Raw genomic sequence first — 22760 nt, 5'->3', positions numbered from 1 at the left:
GAAGAGAGGTATCCAAATCTCTGTTACCAAAAGGCTGATGATTCCTCTTCATACAGTTTCCCTCCTTGGGAGGGTGTAAAGTGGGATGTTTTTAATAGAAATGTTGAAAGGTTAAGTCAATTTTCCTTAGAAGCCTCAAATCTAAATGCTACTTTTGGTATACAGAGTAGATGATGATGATGCATACATTACCAGACTGCATACCTAAAAAGCCTGCTTTCATGCTTAGCCAGAAGTTGTTATAAAATAAAGACAGGAGGTCCAAAGCAAAGGTAGCACTAACACAGATACAGGTAATACACTACACTAGTCTACTTTGAAAGAACAACCTCATCACACTCATTACTTAACCATTTCTATCACCTTGAGTGTAATCACACTGACAATAAAATGTTATTAAACTGATATGAAGGATATCAGACCATCAGACCATGTGTTTTATTAGCAACAAGTAGACTGATGCCCATATGTTACTGTTAAACTTGACACAGCTGCAAAGGTAGGGAGTGCATAAGGGACAACCTGCACACATGCCCGCTGTAATCCAGTGGGAAAGAGATTAAACCAAAGGACTCTTCAAGAAAACTGAGAATTAAAAAAGTTTGTGAGAGCTCCTAAACCTTCCAATTTAATAACCTATTTGCAACTCCACTGAATCCACTTACAACTTCAGCAAACTTACAAACTTTGGTGGTGGGGGGGGAAACAACATCAAACAATTTTTTACACCTATCTAACCAACATAACCTCCTTGATGTAATTGAGAACAATAAAAACAAATAAGAAAAGCAAGGAAGGCAGATCCTTCTGGAGAGAGATAAGTAAAAAGACAAACAAAAACATTAAATGCTCATATACTTAAGAAAAACCATATACTCTCTTTTTCTCCCTCTAAAAATGTGCCAGTAGTTTAATAGCACACAAAATATTCCTATCATGTATTATGAAATGTATTCAACTTGTTAACTTGCATTTTGTCCCTTAGGATATGATCATCATTTTTAAAGATAATAATCACAATATTTTCTCACCAAGTAGAAATGCTATAAAAGGTCAAAATAACTCTGATTATATTACGTAAAGTAATGCCTCCTATTTATTTCCATGGAAAATACTATACAAAGAGAACAACACTATTTGATAGAGCAAATTCTCAGCTACGAAATACCATTCTACAACACAATCACCACCAAAGCTATCTATTTTAACCAGCCACAAACAAGATCCTGCATGCCACACTAGTAAAAAAATGCATCAGTGAAGGTGCCCCACTGTTACGAGCACCACTGCTGAAATGCACCATCCGCCACCTCACTGTGCTCACATCCACTGTCTGGCCTCCATAAATGCTTGGCAAGTAGCAATGAATGTCAGTAGGTACAATTTTTGCCGCGTGGAGGAATTCAGTGACATACCTTTACTTCATATGCACTTCTATGTCAGACACCATTTTGTCACATTGTCCTTCTGCTGCCATCTGTCACATGGCAATAAAATGTAACTGAATACTGGTGGGAAGGGGCAGCCTCTACTGTCATATCACCAACATCCACCTCTGATGTCACAGACCAAGATGATAAAACAGGAGGCATTACTTGCAGAGCAACCTTTGCATAAGGTATTCATGACATTTATAACAAGATTTTTTCACAGGTAGCCTGAAAATAATAGGAAAACAGCCTCCCACATTTTCCCTCATTTTTATATACAGGATATATCTGTGTTCATGAAATAAATCATCCAGGCTTTTGGGATGAACATGCACAGAGCTCACTGTACCAGTCCACCTGGAGCTCAAACACAAGAAAAAAATGGAAAACTATTTTTTGTAATCCAAGATTACTATTTGAACAACATGCCTCATTTGAAACAAATCAGAGTGCAATCAAGCAAAGAGTTGTTCAATATTCCATAGCATTTCTAGGCATCAAAGAGAGGGAGCATTTAACTGATGCTACATACTATTCTAGATTTTTTTAAAATAGAAACCTCAACTTGATTGCCTTTGGCTGCCAAGGCTAAAATGCCTCTTCTTTTAGAAACCTTTTATTAGAGAAACCACAAAAGTATATTTTTAAACTCTCCTCCAAAAGGGTTTCTGTACTGAATCATCATGACTCAGCCTGTACACAGAGCTGTGGTGGAACTGCGTGGCCTTGGAAGACATGACAGAAAGCTACCTTCCCTGGCCATCCAAGAACCAGACCATAAACTATAATTTCAGAAATGTCACCTAAATGGAGACAAAAATCCCATCAAGTCTGTCTTGCAAAATGAGGGTTGTGACATGAAGCTCAGTGAAAGCTGTTTGTGTTGTTCTGTTGGTTTTTTTTAACTTAACCATTCAGGTGAGTTTGAAGTAAAAGCTCCAGCATTACACCCAATGAAGGTAATACAAAATCTATGTACTCACAAACCTTTGCCCATGACCAAAATTGAGGGGAATATGCAAAATTTGACAAATCAGCCCATGCTAACCTCTCCCTCAACTGCATGGTTCAATATGTGAAACAGCAGCAAGTGCAGAAGGCAAGGACAGTGACTTCTGAATTTACAGTTCAAAATTCACTTTTGAGCCAAGACATCTGCTGAAGAAGTACAGTTACCCTGCACTCCAAAGAGGATCCACTCTCACAGATTCTTCTAGCAATACCATGGTTCAGACACTTACGGTTTTGTCTCACAGCTGTTCATTGTGCCCATGGCACTGACATTGCCTACACACAGAATTTTTTTGCTGCACAAGTAACATCAAATGTCTCGTGTTTATCCCTATCCCTTTGTTTACCACAACTAATTAGTAGGCAATGGCTGCAATTCAGGCACCAAAAGAGTCCAGTGATTTGTTTGCCAGTTGTGCTTGACTTTACTAAAGCATCTGTTAGTATCTAAGTGGGGAAAATCCAACCTGCAACTTTTGAACTGAAGAGGGTTCACTAGCAGTTCAAATCCCAAAGCTTCATGAACTTTTTGTCCACAAGCAGGAACTGCCAACCACAGGAACTTCCCAATAATCTGAACCCCCAAAAGGGAAAAGAAGAAAGACTGCTGAGGTCAGTGCCAGTGGACTGTCTGGCTCACAGCTGTGGGCACAGCACTTCCTCATTCTTCTACGGAGCTGAGGAAACCCTTGGTGGTCAGATTGCATCTCCTGCCTGTGAGCTCATCTAAAAAATCTCCTGTTGGTGAAACACAATACACTGAGGTTTGGCTATATGCAATGTGTTTATGGCTACTGTGATCAGACTTAGTAAAATGACACTGAAAGCCTCCTTTGGGCCACCAGATTCATGTGAAAGAACTTGGGAACTTTGTGACCTGCAATGATAGGAACACTGAGATGGAAAGTCCAACCAGCTCAGTACCCCATCTCTGACAAGTGGCCATACTGGCTGGTTAGGACCATGCTGAGCATCTACAGCATCTCTCTGATATTCTCCCATACATCCACTGTTTTCAGTTTAGGCTCCACTTTATTACAAGGTGAAAAAGAACGAAAACAGAATTGCTTGTTTTGTTTTATAGAGCTAAGGCCAAACCTGTATTTTGAAAACTTTTAACTTCTTACAAAAACAAACATATTAAAAATTGTCAGAACATGAAGCATTTGCATGAAACCCTGCCGTGAATTAACCTGGGACCTCTCTCTTCTGCATCCTCCCAGAATGTACTCCAGATACATTGGACAATTCAGCACTGCATGACAGAGAAATTCTGAAAGCCCCCTGCCCAATACCCACTAAAAATGGCTTAACTTTTCTTCTTAAATGTCCTTCCAGGCTAAAGAACATCAGAAAAGCATATTCAGACTTTGTAGTGACTTTGTTTCTTTCACAGGTGAGTTTAAAAAGCATTTAAGGCAATCTCCAGACTATCTGAATTTTCTGAAAGGCCTCTTATTTTATTCTTTCAGATTCTTTCAGGTCTCTCCAGCTGTGAGTCTGGAAGATTATATCACAAAGGTTTCTTTTCCACCCCTTTTCTCACTCCTTGTGTTCTACTTTTAGAAAGACTGAATTTCTTTCAAGTCATAATACAGTAGGGAATAATTGATTCTCTTTTATTTCTACTACCATTCTTACAGCTGAAGATTTTCTCTGAAGCCTTTACACAGTAGAATCCTCCCCACTTCGCATCTACAGACTGTTTCAGAAAGCTCTCTTCTCAACTAAAGGGCATGTGGGCACCAGGAACAGCTTTGGATAGATTCAAGGTGTGTCAGAGGAATGGGTTACAGTTGTAGCCACGGTTGAAGTTGTGGCTCAGATCTTAGGAAAACATCAGCATCAGCTGCTAAGTATTTCTGCAGGTAATTCTGATGGTGACACTTCAGGGGCTGTTTGTGCTGAAAATAATTGAATCATAATCTGACTCACTTCTAGAAACCTGACCGAATTAAATGAATCATGGATGTGCTACTCCAGAACTCACAGTACTTAGAGCAAATCCTTAAAGATATTATCTCTGAAGCTGTCTTGTTGTTACCCAAAGCAGTCTGTTCCAGTTTCTCTTTCAGTACACAAATTTTCAAAATCATTATTATTTTTTTTTCACAGTTGGATCGAAGGTTAATTTCAATTCCATGAATTCTCAGAGCTTTCTTTGCTCTACTTTCACCTCAGTATAAATCCCTGAATACAAGACTAATTTTTTTTTTTCCTCAGAAGAAAACTAAGAACAAGAGCAAACAGGAATATTGTTCTTCAAATCCCCATCAGTCATCCATGGCTGCAGACTGTGTGTGTATAGCATGGGATCTCTTATCAGCTCTAGCTACTCTATATTATGAGTGGGTGAGGTATTACCCTTTCTTCCCTTATCTTCCTTCCCACGTGTTCCTGTCACTTCTTTTATGCCTGCTTAGTGGTTCACGTGAAACAACTGAGGGAAGTTATTTAGGTAAATAACTAACTTGGAAAAAAAATAAAACCCACATTGTCCTGGTCTGGCTGAGAGGTGACTGGCATGAGCACTTGCATCAGCTGCAGGAGAGGGCTAAAACACACATCCAGAGAGCTGCTGGAAAGAGTCTGACAACTGCAGTCTGGACTTTGATCCAGTTATACTGCTGTGGGACTGCACCTGTAAGTAAATCATGGTAGGTACAGGGGTGACACTACAGAGAATACAAGGCTAAGTTTACCTAACTTCATCCTGAACTACTTTTTCTCTCAAAGACAAACATGATGTCCTCAAAAAGAGAAAGTTTTGCTAGCAGGTTAACACTCAGCTCTCAGCTCTTGCATAATCCCGCACTGATGAATTACTGTCGTACAGAAATCTCACACCACCAATTGCCTCTTCAGAGTCTCATAACTGTTCCTCCCACTCCAATATTAAAGAGTTAGAAATAGAAAATGGAAAATAAAGGAAAAGAAGGCGTTGTTCTGTTCTTTCATGTTCAGACTCAAAAAAAAAAAAACAACCACATGAAAAACAGTCTTATGACTTCCACTGCTCTGAATTTATAATAGAAACCAATTCTATAAAACCAAACAGGAATAGCCAACTTTTTAAGATTCGGCCATTTTTAACACTGAAAAATTCACTAAGTATGCAATGCAAGAACAAACGTGTTTTAGCCATGCACTGACCCTTTCTATAATCCCTTCAAAAACATCTGAGAGTCACCTGCCAAATAGTGCTGCACGGAAATGACAGGTACAGAGATAGCTTGCCCTTACTTAATTTGTTTAAAAAAAGAAATCTGATTCTCTCTTTCTCTCCTGTGAATGTCTTCAGGGCAGCCAGAGATGAAAAACAGAAATTGTATTATCTATTTATTCCAGAGATACATTAATAGTTCAGAGTGGACTGTAATTCTGAGATGCATTTGTAGCTATTTTCTTTCATCTGTTTACACAGTGCTTGAACATGAGTTTTAGCTCTAAATCCAGACTTCAATCAGCAGATTGGCTTCCTGGCTTGCCCTGTATTCTCACTGTGGACCTGATCCTAATCCTGACCTACAGACTGACCTCCTTGCTCAGCCTAGGACTACCTTATCATCCAGATATTGTCTTATCTGTGCACGTGATTGGACTTGGATCTGTCCCTGCTATCCTTGCTTTTCTACCCTATCCTTGTACTGTGAGACTGGACTCTGGACAGCAAGGCCCCTACCCTGCTGTGGGATTGCTCACTAGCTATCACAGAAATACAGAGTAGAGAGAAGAGCAGAGCTCTAAATGGTCTGGATATTACACTTCACCTGGGAATCCACTGCATGTGTTGTCAAGGACTGAGTCACTGAGAAAGTGTACTGAAGAGATCTCAAATCATATACAAACTATGGTGTGCATAATGAAGCAGCTTTATATCCGATGGCTAAAAAAATAATAAAATAACACGATGGCATTGCATGCAAATTACTAGAAAGTGATAAAATCGCAGTGGGAGGTGGAAAGTCCTAACTCACATACTTGAGAACAAAGCTTCCAAAGCACAAAGAAAGATGTAATGAAGTTAGTAACAGAGAGGAGAAAAAACAAAGAGTTGAGGTGCCAAGAAAAATGCAAAGCATGATATTAGACTTACGTCTTATGTTCAGTAAAGACACCTGGAACCATTTCAGGAAGGCTTTCTGCAATCTTCCTACCACTCAGTACAGATCAGAAATAGCTGCTCGTAAAGCGGTTGTGGATCCTATTCTTGTGCTGCTCAGCTGCCACATAAATTGGAGAAAAGAAGGAGCAACTCCAGTTTCACCACCACATGTAAGGAATCCTCTACAAGAATACATGCAAATGGACTGGTGAGAGCAAAGCTGCTCTTTGCCACAATCTCCTCTGTCCTGGAACATCCCTTGATTCCCACAATATGCCTCATAACCCAGAAATAAGAAACTTGTTCAACACAGATCTGTGTCTGCTGACACAAGTGAGGAAAATTCAACCATCACGCTTTGTTTCTAAAATCCTTAAAATAGCTGTGCATCACTTTGCTTGGGACTTAATTCAACCAGTGTGCTGCTAATAAGAAGGCTTTAGGAAAAGATGCACACCAAGCACTACTATTTAAGGCATTCCCAATGAAGGCAGGCGTTCACAAGGGGAAAAAATACATTAAATGAAAGTTTTCTTATTCTTCCTATTTTGACAAAGCAGATTTCCAAAAATTCTATTTTATAGGTGGTTGGGTTTCCTCCTCCCCACTCTCAAATTTAGAAACCCAACAGCTGAGCTCTTGGTGAATCATTTTCATGAGATCGAATGCTCTAATAGTCATGCCAAAAAGAAATATATATATAAATACAAACATTAAAAGTTTATGTATTAGGCTTCCAAGTTTGAGTTGAAAGTAGAAACAAAACTTTATTTTAAAAAGACTTGAAAATATAATGAGCTGCTTTGAGAAATTTTAGGAAAGATTGTGTGCCAACAGGTATTTTGATGTGTCTGCTTTATAACAGTCTATCTAAATAAGATACTGAAAAAAGACTTCCCGTGTCTTGCAATCAAGCCTTAAATGAAATCTGTGGGGTGGCATGGAGCAGAAATATAAATCTTCACATCCTGCTCACTGTTGTCTACACCGAATCTGGCAGGTACAGGTAGTACAGGTCAACACTAAGGAAAAGAGACCTTAACACTTGTCCTATTCTTTTCACTACCCCTCTCAAAATAACACAAGAGAGGCCGTTCACATGAACTGTATCACCCATACAACTGGCAAGGAAATGTGAGAAGCAAGGTGAACATGCCCTCACAGTAGGGGCTCGGTTTGCTCAGAAGGCAATGTGAAGTACAGAAAGAGACTGAACAGTTACTCTTATCATTATCTTTTGCCTTATTTAACCAATCACCACATATTCATGTAATGTAATTACTTTAGCAATAACCTGAGAAATGACAAAAATATAACTGCATTCGTTTTTCAAGTCAGTCTCTATGACAGTGGGACTGAATGCCTTTGATCAGCAATTAGTTAACAAAAGCCATCTTTGACACAGATGAGCCGGTCCTCGTTCATATGAAATGCAAAAACAAAAATGAAATATTCAGAAGCTAAAATGAAGATAAAAGAGATGAGTAATAATGAGTAAATAGTATCACTCCCTAGACCTAATATAATATTCTGTTATCGGAGGAGGAAAAGACCACAATTACCTGCAGAAATTTCCAAGCTAAATGCACTGTTTTCTGAACTACATGCTCATCTGGGAGCAATCACAGAAAGGGTGGATGAGCACACAACAAACCTCTGCTACCTCTAACTTCTGTGAAAACAAGTACAAGAATACAGGTCCCCTTCTGTACCTGCCAGAAAAAACTGTTTTATTTGGAATCTGTGTTCTTTCAAAGCTGTGTCACTCCTAACCATGTATGTATAAGCTCAATATAAGCTGCACTCATAGGAACAAAGTTCACATGGACTAAAAATAGACACAGTACTGGAAGGTACAAACTAGGGTACGTGGGTCTTTTTCCTTTTTCTTGTTGCCATCATTCCCTTTTCACTTACAGTGGAAGGAACTCTTTGCTTATTCCTCCCTTTAGTAAGTAACTCGAAAGAACTCTTCCTTATCCTTTACATCGCTGCAATTCACCATTTTTTTCCACTTTCTGTAGGCTTCTTTCTTAAATTTCAGTCCATTAGAGAAATAGCATTCTAACTATGTTGTTATTTATGCTTCCTGCCCCGCCTCTGCTTGAACACTTTTTGCCCATTCAGACACAAAATTCAAAAGCAATGCAGGATTAAAATGTATAGGTCAAATAACTCTTCGGTAAACGATAATCTTTATCATATTATTTTATCTCCAAGAAATATTTTAAAAAAGGCCAGCAGTGACAAACTAGGAGACTTCTGTTTCACTCAGGAGCCTGCTGCTCTCCCATCTCTTGCAGCTCTGTGCATGTGTTGTCTGATTTGTTTGCTGCTGTGTATCTACATTCACCACCCAAGGGCGGCTCTCCTGGGAACTTCCAGTCACAAGCAATAAAACTCCTGACACAGTTTAAGAACATGCTGTGCACCCTGCCCCAGCTCTGGTCCATAAACTGTTACTTCTTATTTCACTAATCAATAAAGCCTAATAATGAGAACTGTGCAAAATACTCATCCTATGCCTTAAATCCATATGAAGTATGTCTTCAAGTGCAGACACTGGGTAAATATGACAAAGATTTTCCTTCAGTTCTGCAAGTAGCCAGCTTACATCTCTAGAATTGAGGTCTCCTGGCAAGATGTCAGCAATCAAGGGAAGATAACTTTGAAGTTTTAGTGGTATGACTGTCAGAAACCAACCTTTGTATCTGCAAGGGAATACTCCTGTCTTCCACAATAATCAAAATTAATGCATTTATACAGCCTCACAAATTATCTGACCAAGTGCAACAGGGATACAGCTTGAAAAGCAAATAGCTTAGAACTAATGTGTTCTGAGAAATCACACCGCTTGAGTATATAGTCTGCATAAGCAGAAAAGAAGCTGAATTCATAAGGTGAGAAGTACCTGCTGTGCTGTCTGGCACAGCTCTATGAGAGCAAAGAGCTGGGTGTTTCAGGGCCAGTCTTAACAGCAGCTCATGCTGACGAAGTTACAGCAAACACTAATCCAAGTTGTTCACAAGACCATAAATGTCTCACATCTTATAGGCAGCATACCACACCATGGAGAACGAATTACAATCTTTAGGTAATTTCCTCTTAATGAAGATGATTTTATGAAGGTGATCCGAGAAAAGTTTTATGAGGATTACGAAGAACTGCATGGGGATTTAGAAATAAAAAGGTCCCATTTCACAGACAGCATGCTCAATAGACTGAGAGACTTTTTCCTGGAAAAACAATGTTGTCACACTTGTGTCTTAAAGACTTGTAAGGTTTAATGTCATGTCCTTTGAAATATTGCATTCAGAGAGTCCAAGTAAAGGAACTTCTACTTTTTTTTTTTTTTTTTTTAAATAAAAAGTGGAACTTGTACTCCGCTTTCTGAAGATATGCCATCTTTTCATGCTTTTAGAGTTTGAAGCAAATGGATTTATAAACTACTCTAGAATTTAGCAATGTAAATATACTACTAGTTACTTGTATTTGCTTTGGTTGAATTCTATATGAATAATGAAAAGTATGACAATGTGTTTACTGGCAGACAACCTATAAACAGCTGTATATGTTAGATTACTTACATAGCTCATCTCTGTGTTTAACACAAACATCTGAAATTATACTGATTACTAGAACTGGCTGCAAGATCATGCCAACAGGGTAGAGGTCAATGGCTCAATGTCTGGAGAGAGATTGGTGACACATGATAGAGACAAGTGACCCTCAGGGGTCTATACTAGGACTAATCTTCTCCAGTATCTTCATCAGTGACATCAACAGTGACATCAAATGCACCCTCAACAAGTTTGCAGATGATTCCAAGCTGTGTGGTGCAGTAGTAGTAGTTTGGGATGCCAAACTCAGAGACCTAGACAGGCTCAAGCAGTGGTCCCAGGAGAAACACATGAGTTTTAGCAAAGCCAAATGCAAGGCTTGAGCATGAACTGTGGCTACCTCCACTACCAATATAAGATGGGAGATGTTAGGATAGAGCACAGCCCTACCAAAAAAGAGTTGGGGGTGTCAGGGGACAGCAAGCTGGACAAGACACAGCAATGTGCCCTCACAGCTCAGAAAGCCAGTCATATCAGCTGCGTCAAAAGAAATGTGGCCAGCAGGTCAAAGGAAGTGATCCTGCCCCTCTGTGCTGATGAGATCTCACCTGGAAAACTGCATCCAGATGTGGAGTCCTCAGTACAGGAGATATGCAGACCAGTTGGAATGCACCCAGAGGAGGGCCACAGAAATGATCCAAGGAATGGAACACTTCCTTACAAAGCCAGGCTGAGAGAACTAGGGCTGTTCAGCCTAGAAAAGAGAACCCTCCGGAGAGACCTGATATGCACCTTTAAGTATCTAACAAGGGACTATAAGGAAGAAGGGGATAGACTCTTTAAGCAGGATTCTAATGTGATAGGACAAGGGGAAATGGTTTCAAACTAAAAAGGTGGAGATTTAGACTGGATATTAGAAAAAAGTTTTTTATATTAAGGGTAGTGAAACACTGGAACAGGTTGCCCAGAACAGTGGTAGATGCCTCATCCTTGGAGACATTCAAAGTCAGGTCAGACAGAGCTCTGAGCAGCCTGATTTAACTGTAAATGTCATTGCTTAGTGTAGGGGAATTGGACAAGATGACCTTTAAGGGTCCCTTCCCATTCAAACAATTCTGACTCTATGATCACTAGCTCACTCTTGTGGTAAAAGGTACTGTAACTTCTTACAGTCGCTTGGCATCCTGCAAACATAATACAGTACCACAACAGTCAGCCAAATCTCCCATCTACAATGCAGCTATCTTCAAACTTGATTTACTGAGGCATGCCAAAGAGGTATACAAGATTGCACTGCAAAAACCAACATGGAAACCAAGAATGTTCAGAATAAAACAAAATATCTCTCTTTATAGATAGTTATATAAATGCTATATATACTAAATATTACATTTTCACAACCACTAAAAATAACATGCAGGCCATATTTCTGATATACATTTATTTCTTGAGACAGGCAATTTAGTGCAGCTTTTTGATGCTCTCAGATCTTTTGCTACTTTCAGATGCTCACACTCCCCACTGCAGATCCTCTTTTTCTAAAGAAACAGACTTTGACCAGGAGTGAACAACTGAATGTCTCAGTTAGAAAGTGAAACATGAACCCACTTAGTTTGTGCACCTAGTTTTGTTGCTGCTGCTGTTATTGTTTTGTTGTTGGTTTATGTTTGTATTTGCCTGTTGTTTTGTTGCTGTTGCCATGTTTTTGCCATTACTCTCCATAGTTAGAGACCGATGACTAATTAATTCCATGCAATTTCTGTGGAGAACATTATTAATGTTCCCTCCCCATTATTTCTGTAGCAAATTCTCAAGCGCTCTTTCTATTCCCTCTTGCCACTGGAATAGGATCTGATTACCAGGTGTCTCTCTCCCCGCTCTTCACAGAATCACAGAATCACAGAATCACAGAATTATAGGGGTTGGAAGGGACCTCTAGAGATCATCGAGTCCAACCCCCCTGCCAAAGCAGGCTCCCTACACCACGTCGCACAGGTAGGCGTCCAGGCGAGTCTTGAATATCTCCAGAGAAGGAGACTCCACCACCTCCCTGGGCAGCCTGTTCCAGTGCTCCGTCACCCTCACTGTAAAGAAGTTCTTGCGCACATTCGTGCGGAACTTCCTATGCTGGAGTTTCAGCCCATTGCCCCTAGTCCTGTCCCCACGCACTACTGAAAAGAGACCAGCCTCGCCACTATAGCTCCCACACCTCAGGTATTTATAAACCTGGATCAAGTCCCCTCTCAGCCTTCTTTTCTCAAGGCTAAACAGACCCAGTTCCCTAAGTCTCTCCTCGTAGGGGAGATGGTCCAGGCCCTTCACCATCTTTGTGGCCCTCCGCTGGACTCTTTCCAGGAGATCCCTGTCTTTTTTGTACTGGGGAGCCCAGAACTGGACACAGTATTCCAGATGAGGCCTCACCAGGGCAGAGTAGAGGGGGAGGATCACCTCCCTTGACCTGCTGGCTACGCTCTTTTTAATGCACCCCAGAATGCCATTGGCCTTTTTGGCTACAAGGGCACACTGCTGGCTCATGGCCAACCTGTCGTCCACCAGGACGCCCAGGTCCCTCTCAGCAGAGCTCCTCTCCAGCAGGTCTTCCCCCAACCTGTACTGGTGTATGCAATTATTTCTACCGAGATGCAAGACTCTACACTTGCTTATGTTAAACCTCATCCGGTTTCTTACTGCCCAGCTCTCCAGTCTGTCCAGGTCTCTCTGAATGGCTGCACAGCCTTCAGGCATGTCAGCCAATCCTCCCAGCTTCGTGTCATCAGCAAACTTGCTGAGGGTGGCCACTATCCCCTCATCAAGGTCGTTGATGAAGATGTTGAACAAAACTGGACCCAGCACAGACCCCTGGGGGACACCACTAGTCACAGGCCTCCAGCCAGACACCGCACCGCCAATGACAACCCTCTGCACTCTGCCAGTCAGCCAGTCTTCCTTCTACTCTACATTCAGATAGGAGCAGAATAAAAGCAGTATGTTTAATTATAGTGCAAAAGCCACAGAGGAATGGATTCAAAGAGGATATTTCTATTTTGAACCAGAGATATCACCTTGCAGGAAAAAGTATGCAATAAAGTTCCTGTAGCCGCCAGCCCCAAATTCCCTTCCCCCAGTTTTAAAAGCAGAGGTGCCATTAATGCTACTGCTCAGACACACTAAATCATGAAGCTGGATTCAAATTCATTTCTGCTTAACCCTGGGATTTCTCTTTTGTATACCTGCACAGCAAGTACTGTGTGCAAGAAGTGAGACCTCAGCTTCTGCAGCAGCACATGTCAAGTCCAGAGAGATGCACTCGCTTCCTAACAGCCAGCACACAACCGTCTGCCTCTAAGCACTGCCCAAAAGCAGGGGCAAGAAGCTTTGTGTGTGCACAGGCTGCTCCACCGACCCACACACACTTACCTCAGCCCAGTGTTTGGCTCTTCATCAGAGGAGAAGGTACCATTGCAGATGTTCCCAAAGGAGTGGCTCGGCTTCAGTTTGGCTTCCTCGCAGTCTGACACAGGCTCCCTTTTCTTCCGTTTGCCAAATAACTTCTTGAAAGGCTGGAACTTGCCTGCTTTTTTCTTGTCTGCAGATGACAAGACAAACACGGGCAGGGCTGAGGGCAGCAGCAACCAGCACGACTCACCAGCACGCAGGGTTAGTGTCTTCAAAGGAGGAACACGGTCAAAGAGCAAAGCAGCAGCCCGGAGCAGCCTGGCACTTGCAATGTAAATGCTGGGTTGCAATTCCCTGCTGACGTACAGTATTGACAAAGCAAAAGTAAGAGCATTAAAACATCCGTTCTTGGATTTAGGGATCAGCTGATTATTGGAATAAGGGAAAAAAGGATAATTTTGCAAGGTCAGAACATAATTTGGGGGGAGGGGAGGGTCATTTTTAGGCTTTGTACCATGCTTATATTTTGTTCTTTTCCCCACAAGACAAGCACCCCACTATCGGAGGTGCAGGATCCTCCGTCTTGAATTGACAGAATTTGAAAATCACCTGCTGGACTTTCTTTTTGCAGCCTCATAACTAGGCAGGCCTGCCAGTTTGCAAATGAGCAAGGGAAACATGAACAAAGTTCTGTTACTTCGCTAATGGGCTACTTAATACACATTTTTCTGACCCCTTTTTTTCCACTCTCCCAAGGCAACAGAGGATAGAATTTAACACAGCACCTCTTCCTTGAGATACGTCACCAAAACAACACAGCAAAAAGACAAAGCAGACATGAAAACAAGAACAAAATATTTTAAAAGTTAACCAGAAGTTTATTCCAAAAAAAGAATCAAGAAAATAAATGTAGCTTCAAATGATTTTTTCCTCAATGTGCATTAAAGAAAAATCACCAGCAGTTTCTTCTTAAACACTGCCAACAAGAGGTTAATTTATCTGGGCTACATTGCACTAAAGAATTTCTACTTTGAGTTCTTCTCTACCTGTATGTAATTTTGCACTAAATTTACTTAAAACAAGCCAACTTTGAGTCTCAGGTGAGTGGACTGAGACAACTTTTAGTTTCTTGCCCTGATCCAGTCTGAGAAGCATCGCATCATACTGGTGACAAATAGTTCTGTAAGCTATTTAAATCCCTCCATGTGCTTTTCTCCCAGACTGTGTGCAGAGGCACAGCCTGTATGCACACCTTGCTCTTCCCTAAGAGCTGTTGCTCAGTAGGAAGCAGCAGTTTGGTTTTAAAATACCTACAAGACTTCTGTAGGAACATTTGACCAGGAAATATGAAAACATCTCTGTAGTGCAACAGCATTCTTCAGTACCACACCAGGTTTTATATTCCACTCTGTTATACCTGTGTATGACAAAGCCACACCTAAGTAACACTCACTGCAGCTGCTGGAGGCATGATGATGGAGTATGTAGTGAGAGAAAACATGCATGAGTACTCTGGAATCTGGCTACCTCCAAGGACCAGTGGTTTCCAAAGAGCAGGGTGCCAGGTGGCCTGAGCTGAACCTCAGGGAGGGAACAAACACCCACAAAGAGCAGGAAAGCTGTAACAGACTCCTCACAAATCTGAGCATATCTGTACCTGATCAGGGATGAAGCAGGAAACCTCGACTGAAATATAAGACAAAGGTGCAATAAATCCTAACAGCACATTTCCTTTACAAATCTTTAAGATTTTTACACAGGTACCATCCTTCTCATTCAGCAGTTCAGACAACTGTTAAGACAACACTGCATCCCAATAGGTGTATAAAGACAGAAAGATGAACTGCTGGTGACATACATTTGTTTCTCCATGTTCCTGAGATCTGCTTTACGTGTTCCAACCAAGTCACATCTCCAGCCAGATCAAATGCCTGCTGCTCCATTCTAACTTCAGAGAAATGTGTTGTTACACAGTGCCTGTACCAGGTAATCAGGCAAAGATTTTTTGCCTTAGGCCACAGCTGCCCCAAGACCTTCACCCAGTTCAGAGACTGTCTGCAAAAACTCATAAAACAAATGGCAGATTATACAGGAGAGTAGCATCAGCATCAGACATGAGACTGAGTGAAAGAGCTGCTTTAACACGGTTTCCACATTGCCTGCCTCCTCAGCCTTCTTTGAAAGGGCCCATTTCTGCTGGGTAATGTAGTCTGTTGCATAAATCAACTTGACTGCAGCATTTCTGAAATGTTCTGAGCGTGTTACATATCCGCGTGATCCTTGTCCCTTCGTTTTCTAGAAGTCCATGAATAAAGCTACACTGACTCATCAGCTTCAAGCTGTGTTCACTCCAAGTTTTGAACAGGTAAGACAGATGAACACAGCTTTCATTTCAAAACGAATGAAAGCCAACATGATTACATCTCCAGCCAAGGCCTGTTTGTTCCCATGTGATTTAGCATGTCCCTTAGCTGATTCCTGCTCCACCCAGCATCATCACTACTGCGACATTACTTTGAATTCTTTAAATCAGGCTTTGTGAGTCACTGCAAAACCAGTAAGCACACTTCCCTGCACAGGCTACATACAACCTTCCTGATCCTGACAGCGCAGGCATAAGGAGAAGTCAACTCTAGTATGCCAAAATCTAAAATATAGTAATCTAATCTAAAATATAGTAAGTCAAAATCTAGTATGTAAACCTGTCATCAAACTTCACAGAGGAAAACATGGGTTGACATCACCTACAGGGTAAAATCCTTCCTGTAACAGTAAAACAGTTACAAAAACGAGAATGAAAATATTAGCAATGCAGCAGATAACAGCCTGTGCAAAAGCCGTTCCAGTCTGATGCTGCAGCTCAAATATGGCTCAGCCTTTTTGTCCACTTATGCTGCAGAAGGAAAAAATGTGATAGATAAGGAAGAGGGTTGGGGTACCCAGTGCTGTTAACTTGTGCCAAGGGCAACTACTGAAATAGCCAGGAAAGCTTACGTGCCCCTCTGCTCCTCATGACAGATAGGAAACCAAGAGGAATATCCGCTCCTCCTTCATCACCTCCACACAAATCCAATACAGATAAATGAAAGTGAAACAGGTTTTATTGCCTGCAAATCAGGCATAGACCTTAGACTTCAGCTGGCAAAATGTACCAGTTGCAAATCCCATCACATAGTTTGTATCTATTCTTCAGTGTCATCCAAATGCATGATGATTCCTATGCTTTTCAAAAACTGAGAAGAGTCTTCAACATAAGGGCTGGTGGAACACAATGTAACTGCAGCTTTTACAGTGGGAAGAGATTTAAATGATAAGAAAGCAAGCAAGTGATGTACTTGTCTGCAGATCCAAAAGCAGCACTATCTGAGGAGGTGTCTCTGCTCCTCCAAGAACAGAAAACTAATTCTTTGGAAATAAGGAAGGACAAGGGTAGACTCTGTCCAGCTTAACTACAGTCCTGTGTTTTAAAATATGAGCTCCACTATCAGTTGGAATTCATCAAATGTTACAGGGAAAGTTGGTTTCTGGATGCTTTCTGCCCCCACAATCTTCCCTTTGTCCGTGGCACTCTCTTTCATACACAACAAAAACAAACAATAAAGAGCCTCAACAACTGAGGGTGATAGATGGATACATCCCAAACACACAAACACTAACACCAAGGAGCTCGAGGAAATGTGTAACCTAACAGAGAGGGAAATAACAACGAACAGAAGAAAAGGGCTGGGATTCATATTCAGTGATATAACTTCCCAGCAAGGAATTCAAGTCCAGCTGTGTGAGACATTTAGCATCACAGCATAACACTCATAAAGGAGACAGTAAGCAATAGTCCCATGCTGACTGAGATATGATAATGCAACCCAAGGTGAAACTGATTCTTGACAAACTGTAAATGAAAACAAGACTGGGAGGGATAAGGCTACAGATTGGTGCAGCCACAATGGTTTCCTAAAACACGCAGGTACAACTAGGGCAAAAAAAACCAGCCAGCCAATATTTGTCTGTTTTTCTGGGAGTATCAACTGATTCTTACAAGAGATATTATTTCCCGCAAACCTTATCCCACAGAGAAGATGAGGCACTCTTGGATTATCTGACATAAACAAGTAATAGTTCCTAAAGTATTCATAACACAGCAAGAACAAATCTTGCTTTCCAGAAACATCTGCTTTCCCTTGCCACCTGCAGAAGCAAGAATATTTCCATAAACAAAAGATCATATTGTGATTTCCTTCCTCCTGATGACTGTACCTTCCAAAGAAATCATATGTAGCTGAGACAGATGTTAGGAAATATGAATCAGCATAACAGATTCTATTAAAGATTAAACAAACACCATAACATTTACTTTATCTTCTAGATCAAGAAAAAAAGCAACACTACTCTTTATACAAGGAAGTAACAGAAAAAGTAAAACCTGCATAGTTCATACACTATTTACTTCAAGGTAAAAGAACTTAGTTTCTACTGCACAAGAATTGCCACAGTTATTATCAGCAAGGAAGAGATATTAAAGAAGGACAGTAAGAGCAGTGTTTCTATTTACATAACATTATTCAGATGAACCAAGTAGATGCTGCTCCTTTCCACTTTGCTCCTTTACACTGGCAGGAGTCTCACCACTCTCCATCTATGAGCTCCTTATGTTCCTCCTTTCCCTACATATAAAGACTTTCCAGCCAGTTATATCATTTTTGTGCTCACAGTTTTATTAAGAATCCCAGTGAAGGTGGAGATGGAGGTCAGAAAGCCTCACGTTCTTCATGCCCCTCTATTCTGACACTGACATCCTGCCACCTTGCCCCATCAGAGTCAGCTTTGTGTAGCACCTTTAGGGCGAGGAAGATGCAGATCCTTCCTGATCAAGGCAGACACTTAGGAAGACACCACAGTCACTTCTGATTCACCAACAAAGCATTCATCCATTATGTAACAGCAGGGAGAAAAACTAATTGTACTATGGCAAGGCTTATAAACCAAAGCTGTTCAAGGAAGAACCTGTCAGTATTCTGTGTTTTATCTGAGGTTTCTTGACATGCATTAAACACTTGACGTCAACATAGTAGACATGTTGGCTTATTGTTTCCTTCCCAGTGAAAAAATTCTGATGAACATGGGACTTCCTAGGCAGATTCATTTTTTAGATGTGACAACTCCTGCTTGAAACTGTTTAAATCTGAACTACTGGCCAGCTGCAGAGAGCACCAGTCTCTCAAAGACAATGTAAACTGCTTCAGGCCAGGCTGCAGCGCAGCCCAAAGTGCACAGAACACACCTGATGTGGCCAGACACCTCCTTGCTGCCCCTGCCCAGCCTCTGGCAGCCATTTATGCCTGAATATCCATTAATAAGATTATTTCATCAGGGCATTATGTTATACAAAATCTTTTTCTCTGCCTCTCTATCCCCAAGTACAAATCCTGTATTGAACCAGTAGAAAATCTTCTTCCATTTTTTCCACAAGAGAGAGAAGGAACATTTGTTCCTCACAGAAACTACTGGTTTACAATATGTTAACTTTCATGAAGGAAGCATGAAAGTTGTAGATCAAACCTTGTCAGCACAAAAAGCACAAATGCCAAGAGCATGCTCCTGCCAGCTGTTACTAAGCAGTGTCCTGAATGCACAAAATCCTAAATGTTGCATCAGAACAATAGAGCTTAAAATAGACCCTCATCATAGTAAAATATACAAAGGAAAGGAAGAAAGGAAAGCTTAGAGCACATACCAAAAGCAGTACCTGACTGGCATATCTGCAGTAGAGTTCTTGCAGTTTGGAGGCAGCTGAAGGATTAAAGATTTGCCTTTGGTTTGCAGAATCAAAGCAGAAAAACAGGATATCACTTGAAACACTCATTGACTAGTAACCTCAGAAACATCTGATATGATTTTACAGCTCAAACTTCCTTACAAATATCTAGGAAATAGAAAAATTCCTGAATATTTTGTTCTTTGTAAAACTAACATTGTTGATTTAATAAAATAGTCAGATGCACTTTGTAACCAAATTTATTTGGCCATTGCTTAATCACAGCAATTTATATAAATATTATATTAATTTAAAATACTAATAAGTAGTAGTAGTTTTAAATGTTAGCCAAGTAAGGTATCTGTATGTACACTAAAAACGAAATATCAATAAAGTATTCTTAATAAGATCTATATCATCAAAATGGGAAAAAAAAAAAACAACAAAGCCAACAGCTCAGCTACTACTCTGATGCTCAGTGAAATCTCCCCTTCCCCTCCCCATTCTATTTTATGATAGAAAATTAATTGCTTGTGAAGGGGAAAATTGAAGAGAAGAGGAATAGCCATAAAGAGAGATACTGAAGCATTTCTAAATCTAAGCATTTAAAAAATATAATAAATAATTAATTTATAAAAAGGTATTTGAGTGAATGAGCAAATGTTTCTCCCTGAGCTATAGCAACCAGATGTTTCTTTTTAAAGTATCTCTTTGGCTGTTCTTTCCATTAGGCAGAAAGAATAAAGAAAAAACAAACAAACAAAACCTATTTCCTATTTTCATGCTGGTTTGATTCCCAGCCAGGATTTGCCACCGTGACTAACAACGCTTATCACATGCTGTCTCACAGTGGTGAGATGACAAACCATTATCACCACTGAAATACAGCAAATGCAGCCACAGAAGCTGAACACAATTTAACTTCATTGACAAAGGAGACAATACTTTTTCTTCAAAACCACCTGGCCAGACTGGAATTTACTTATCATTTACAGTGTTCCAGAATCAAATAAAATAGGAGACTCACATGGCCCTCCTGTTCTGGGGAGGACAACTAAAGGTAGTAAAAAATTAATGCATTGTAGATGCAGGAATATGACATCAGTACGGAACCTAGTTTGACAAATATTCAGATGGGTGATTTATAAGCTTTAATAAAAGTTTACAAAAATAATGAGTTTCTGTTATGTAACCAACTAGCACCTCTGCCTTATCCATTTTGAAACTGAGATACTTCAGGGCATCTCAAAGCAAATCCAGGCTGAACTTCCTGAAATCTCCAGCACAGGATCATAATTTCTGAATGATTTGTGAGATGTGAGCATGGCAAGAACAATAGTTGTTGCTTTGTATCACAAAATATAGAAGGGGAAAATTAACTTTTACAGCAAGAAGTCCTGACTCAAGAGCATCATCATTCCAGTGCTCTGTGCTGGCCTGTTGTCAGATCCTCATGCCCTATTTCCAGTGCATTTTCAGTAAAATCCCAATGCTGTGCATGCCTATGCTAATCTTGATACTCTGTTAAACTGCAGAACAAAAGTCCCAAAGCCGTAGGAGCAGTAACACTCATTAAGCACAGCCAGGAGAAAAAAGCATTTAATTTGTAGATAGAAAATGACAGTGCTGTCAGTAACACAAGGTAACTTTTTGTAATGTTCAAGTCAATCTTATGTTTCTCCCAACAGTTCGACCCCCACTTCTTCAATTTTTCATGTTACACAGAAGAAAGAAAAATTATTCTTGCCAGCTGTGAGGCAGGAACACACTTTAATGCCAATCAATGCAGGACAAAGTTTTCTTCAATATTTTTCCTCATAGACTTTGACTAAATCTCAAAGCAAAGTGTCCCAATTTTATTAAGATTAAAGTAGTAAAGTAGAAGATTAAAGAGTAAAGTAGAAGAAACCTTAGATGAGGCAAACTCTCCCAAAGACAGTGTCACCCTTTACAGCCTGGGTGGAAACACAATGAAGGATAGGAATCCCAAACAGAAGCTCCAGAGGCACCAGTCCTGTGTAACTAATGCAGAGGATTCAGCAGCATCTGAACCCTTCTACCCTAACAGAATGAGCTCAAATTGAAGAGGGGAGAGGGCAGAGAGGGTTTGTTTTTGTTTTTAATAAACTAAAAATATCTTAGCTTTTAACCATCCTCTGTGGTTAAAAGTAAGGTGGCTGTAAGCACCTCAAGATGCTGAATGACAAGGGCAGAGCCTCCAAAGACTGATATGGGCTTTGTGCTAGAGTTAATGTGTTCTGAGGACATGACCTTGCTGTAAATAGCTGTGTTTCTCCACCCTGCCTTCCTGGACCATGCCATCAGACCAGTAATGTTTGTCTGTACCTGTTCTCCAGGTTATCCCAAACATCCTCCGTGAAGTCATCTTGTTATTCTCCAGTGCTGGAATCAGCTGGGTCACTCCCGCTTTAGGCTATATTAGAAAATGGGACATACACTCTACCCTTTAGGCTAGAGAGAACATGTCATTTAGAGAAACAACATTCCAGAAGAAGAATTAAATGCAGTTTGCCATGGGATGAAAAACATGAAGAGACTGCATCTTCAGAGTAAGGAAACGAGATTTTTGTCTCACTGTTGAATAAAAAACAAGTCAAGAAGTTTCCCAACAACACTGGGCAGAGATCTTTAATCAGTTAATAAAGCATTTTACTGAAATAGAAGTTTATCCATATACCAAAGAAAAAGGTGCTCATTAATGGCATGTTATTAAGTGTAAGTTGCTTTATAATTAGTAAAAATTACTACAGGCATGGCAAGGCTGACTCAGACTAGGTGAGTGTTGTATTCCTGACCTCAGTGAGTCTGCTCAAACTACAGAGAAGAAATTTGCAATTCAGTCATGACCCATGGGGACAGGCAGTCAGATCATGAATTCCAACCGGTCTGAACAAGCACTAGAAAGAAATCTTATCAAACACAACTATGAATGCCTTTGGTATAAAATGACCATGTTAGCCAAAAGGAAAACTAAAAAAGTTTGGAAGCTTCACACAAATAAATTCTTTTCTTTGCACTGAATCGACACTGTACTCCCACTCCTTCACAAAGGAAGTTAAGAGCTTCTTTATATTTCAATCCTACTCTGTTTTTCTCAACAAAATTCAAATGAAAAGACCGTGTGAATTATTAACAGATGTCAACACAGAGTTAGCCAGGTATTTCAAACACTGCTACCTATTCTTTCTACATGAATTCCCTAATTGTGATTGCAAAATATGTCTTCTTACTCCTTCCATACTTTAAATCGATAATTAGGGCTGATCAAATAGCTCTAATAGGAATAAAAATTACTGTACATTCCTTCCTCTCTCTTTTCTTTTCCTGATAGAAAACATTTTTCCTTTTCCCCACTTAATACCTTTCCAGTAGTGCAAGCTCATGTGGAGCATCACGCAGTCCAATGGAAACAGATATTATTTACTGCAGAATAGACACATAATCACAAACCCTGAAAACAGACTAGAGCTTTTGTCATGTTAAGA

General features: G+C 40.3%; 1 protein-coding gene across 6 annotated transcripts in view; it reads right to left on the bottom strand.

The window, feature by feature from the left end:
* Nucleotides 1-22760, bottom strand: part of CRACD (capping protein inhibiting regulator of actin dynamics) — a 109740-nt gene that overhangs the window by 25190 nt on the left and 61790 nt on the right. For all 6 annotated transcript variants that reach the window (XM_072336804.1, XM_072336808.1, XM_072336805.1 and 3 more), the window contains one exon: nucleotides 13524-13692. In XM_072336804.1, coding sequence (XP_072192905.1) covers nucleotides 13524-13692 — 169 coding nt within the window. The remainder of the gene's footprint in view (nucleotides 1-13523; nucleotides 13693-22760) is intronic.

This window comes from Excalfactoria chinensis, chromosome 4 (assembly GCF_039878825.1).
Source record: "Excalfactoria chinensis isolate bCotChi1 chromosome 4, bCotChi1.hap2, whole genome shotgun sequence".
Taxonomy (NCBI): Eukaryota; Metazoa; Chordata; class Aves; order Galliformes; family Phasianidae; genus Excalfactoria; species Excalfactoria chinensis.
Note: the sequence above shows the minus strand (reverse complement) of the source record. Positions and strands in the feature narration are given on the sequence as shown.